This window comes from Danaus plexippus, chromosome 17, assembly GCF_018135715.1.
Source record: "Danaus plexippus chromosome 17, MEX_DaPlex, whole genome shotgun sequence".
NCBI classification, from domain to species: domain Eukaryota; kingdom Metazoa; phylum Arthropoda; class Insecta; order Lepidoptera; family Nymphalidae; genus Danaus; species Danaus plexippus.
The window spans coordinates 3,778,285-3,781,849 of record NC_083548.1 but is presented as its reverse complement, the minus strand read 5'-3'; the positions used below and the strand labels follow the sequence as shown (position 1 = coordinate 3,781,849).

At 27.9% G+C, this 3,565-nt stretch overlaps 1 protein-coding gene across 3 annotated transcripts; it reads right to left on the bottom strand.

Moving 5' to 3' along the window:
* Window positions 1-909: 909 nt before the first annotated feature.
* Window positions 910-3,032, bottom strand: LOC116771355 (cytochrome c). 3 transcript variants are annotated; one of them, XM_032663196.2, is made up of 4 exons: window positions 2,874-3,032; window positions 2,325-2,401; window positions 1,789-1,897; window positions 910-1,446 (listed from the first exon to the last, which is right to left on the bottom strand). In XM_032663196.2, exons 2-4 carry the CDS (start codon window positions 2,394-2,396, stop codon window positions 1,301-1,303), a joined length of 327 nt encoding a protein of 108 aa, XP_032519087.1. In that variant the 5' UTR covers window positions 2,397-2,401; window positions 2,874-3,032; the 3' UTR covers window positions 910-1,300. The 3 variants fall into 3 exon arrangements, with proteins under 3 accessions (XP_032519087.1, XP_032519088.1, XP_032519089.1); XM_032663197.2 differs by having other exon boundaries at window positions 2,890-2,967; XM_032663198.2 differs by lacking the exon at window positions 2,874-3,032 and adding an exon at window positions 2,572-2,590.
* Between the last annotated feature and the right edge of the window lie 533 nt (window positions 3,033-3,565).

Below are 3,565 nucleotides of genomic sequence, written 5' to 3'. Positions count from 1 at the left end.
TTATTTAATGTCAATTGTCAATGTCAATATGAGCAGGAATTAGTTTGAAAACTTACCTCTTAAGTAAGTATATAACAAACATTAACTTTATTTAATATAAAATTGATCGAAATATTTATAATTAGTAGGAAGATATACTTTTAAAATTTAAATATTACTTCTAGTTATAGATAAAATAATTCTGCTTGGTTGTACATGTTACTGCAAAAATGTATAGCTTTACATTTATTTTTCAAAGATATTTTATTAATCAAAAATACAACGTACAGACTCTTAATATATTTCATATTTGAATATTCTATTTCGTTAAAACTTTCTTCATCTGACAAAATACAAACGATTTTGATCATCCATATATAAGGTGTATGACATAGAGAGAAGGAATCTAAAGGGCAACCCTGAGCAACGTGACTGCCATTTCCTCATTGCATATAGTTTCATCATTCATATCTCATTCATAATTGTATCCACTTTCAAGATACTAAAGAGTTGTAGAAATAAGGAAAAATAGTTTTCGATAGATATATTCACTCATCTAAGGAATCCAATTACTGCAAAACCGAACTTTTCAATTAAAAAGCTAGTCCATGGGCTCCAGAGACACTATTTTAGTTTTTTTTGTTATAGCGGTTTTTAACAAATTTAGTAAAATTCACGTTTACCACCTACGTGAATATCTCAAACCTTACTTTTGCTCCCCATCAATTCAAATCATTATAACTTTGTTTAGCAGGTTGAGCGAAGAAAAGGTTTTTTTTTAATTAGGGTTATATGATAATTTTTTTATTTTATTTAATTGAACAAATACAATTGCTCTTTAATAATGACCATTAGCATAGTTATATGTATAGTGCTAAAAACAAAACATTACCAATTGAATATAAAATAATTAGAAGGGAAATAAATATATAAAACAAAACATAATTTATTTAAACATTTAAACAAAAAAAAAATGGTAACTTTAACAAACAGTTCGATAAGTAGGATAGATATTTTTGGGTAGTATTACGAATGAAAATAATGATAGTGTCTATTATTAATTTAATAACATTAAAATTCACTCACAACATTGTTATGGTCAGCAATTAATTGTTGTCATACATTATAACATGTACATACAAACCACACTTTTGCAACTACAAAATGATGCAAGGAAGAGTAACTTTCTATGAATAGAAAATGTTAACTCTAAATAAATACATTAAATAATGATTATACTGATTGGGCTAGTAAGTAAGAAGTGCCATCCATATAATGGATTACTCTTCTTAATGTTTTTGTTTTCCTAATGTCATTTAAATTACTTAGTAGCTTCTTTAAGGTAGGCAATTAGATCCGCACGTTCATTTGCTTTCTTGAGGCCAGCGAACACCATCTTTGTTCCGGGGATGTATTTCTTAGGGTTCTCCAAGTACTCAAAGAGTGTGTCATCGCCCCAGGTGATACCTATGGATTAGAAATGATGAAGTTACGAAAACTATAATAAATTTCAACTTTGAGCATACTATTCAGAAGTGATGCTAGTATTCAGACCTTATTATCACTTAATTAGATTTATCTTTGGCCTTTGATGTCATATCATATCTAATGTGTGATGTCATTAAAGTACTTTTATTTAACATTATGCAATAGAAGACAAGAGCATAAAACCTTCTTAATAAATTTACATATATAAAAACAATGTATAAATGTCTCAGAAGTAGAAAGATTATATGCAGTTAAAACGTTTGCTTTGATTTATGGCTTATGTCATAACATGTTCAAGGTCAGGAGTACTATTCGAATTACCTTTAGCTTTGTTGGCTTCTGAATAGTTAAATCCGGAAGCTTGACCAGTTTTGCGACCAAAGAAACCATGTAGGTTGGGTCCTACTTTGTGCTTGCCGCCAGCCTCAACCTGTTCAAATTATTACATAAATAAAATTAAACCTTGACATTATACTATTCTAATATTATAAAGGTATTAATAGATATTAAAATTATCAGAATATATTAAATAGTTATAAAAAAAATGTGATCATTAACAAAATTAATAGTGATTATTCAATCTTAAAATCCACACTAAGCCATATTTTTAAGTTGTCCTTGTCTGACTGAAGATCAAGGTCAATACTTGTAATGGAGAGAATTGTATTCTACTACCAAGAATTATGGATAAGATAATGGTTAAGGAAATGCTCAAAGTTAAGGTTAACAACAATGCAAGGAAATAGAGAAATATGGAAATAGAGTAATAAAAAAAAAGTTTTTTTAAGTTAGCTCATCAAGAATAAATAAAATATGAAATAAATGTAAATGTTATGGCAATCAAAAAAATTACTTACGGTGTGACATTGAGCACATCTTTGAACAAAGATCTTTTTGCCGTTTTCCGCATTTCCAGCAGGGACACCCATTATTTCTGCAAAATAAAATTAATTGATATTTACAAAGGAGTAAACGGGACTGAACAGGATTATATAATATTAAGAGGTTATCTTAATGAGCGGGAATCGCGCATTTTCAAATCGTAATCACGGTATGTGGCTAAACGTGGCTTATGAAATTATCTATAACAAATAATTATACAACCATGAACTACGTTTCAGAATTGGGTCACTGCAAATGGATCAATGTCATGAAGGGACTGCCAAGCTTTGTGATAATGACACCATTACGTAAGCATGTGAAATTTTGTAGAATATTCATAAGAAAAATTTAAAAAAATTAATACAAGGAAACCATCTGATCGTAAAAAATGTGATTTTTGATTTACCTTTAAAAAATCATAAAAAAGGGATAAAGGAAATTCGATGGTCCTCCCACGTGAGGTAATCTTATGAAAGAAAAGTAAGAGTAATGAGAATTAAAATTTCAATAAATTTAATACTCACAGATTTATTTGTATACCTAATAATCTCCAAATGAAGGATTTACTGCGCTTTTTTAAAGCAATTAATTTTGGCGTTAAGCGTTCGTATGTCTCGTAACGATTGTATCACACGACTGATCCCGATCTAACGTCACGGCACGAGCATATTACTCACAAACCAAGTACATACCTACATAAAGCTAAGTACATATATATTAAATTGTCGATGGTAGCCTGAATCTGAAAAAATTATGAATTTTAAGATTTTAATTAGAAAATTATATTTAAAAAAAAAATCTTTTCAATATAACATTTAAAATCATATTCTTTTAAAAATCACTTTACATGTATTATACGATATTTTCGGTTATATAACATAAATAAATATTTGTTAAATAGATATTAAATAATGATAAATTCAACAAAATATATGAACATAAATGAACTATCTCATTTAAAAACTGGCAACATCGCCAGTTGTAAAGATTTTTTAAAATACATCATATTATAATCTTTCCAAAATCACCCATATAGATTTAAACTTTTGTATAATTATTAAATCACATAGGTCTAGACCAATTCTATGTTGCCATTGAAATTTATTTTATCTCTCATAAATACACTTTTGTATAGTCAAGACTTCAATATATATACCCATTATAACTATGACTGAAATAAACATTAATTAGAAGTAAATTAAATAAAATATTAGGT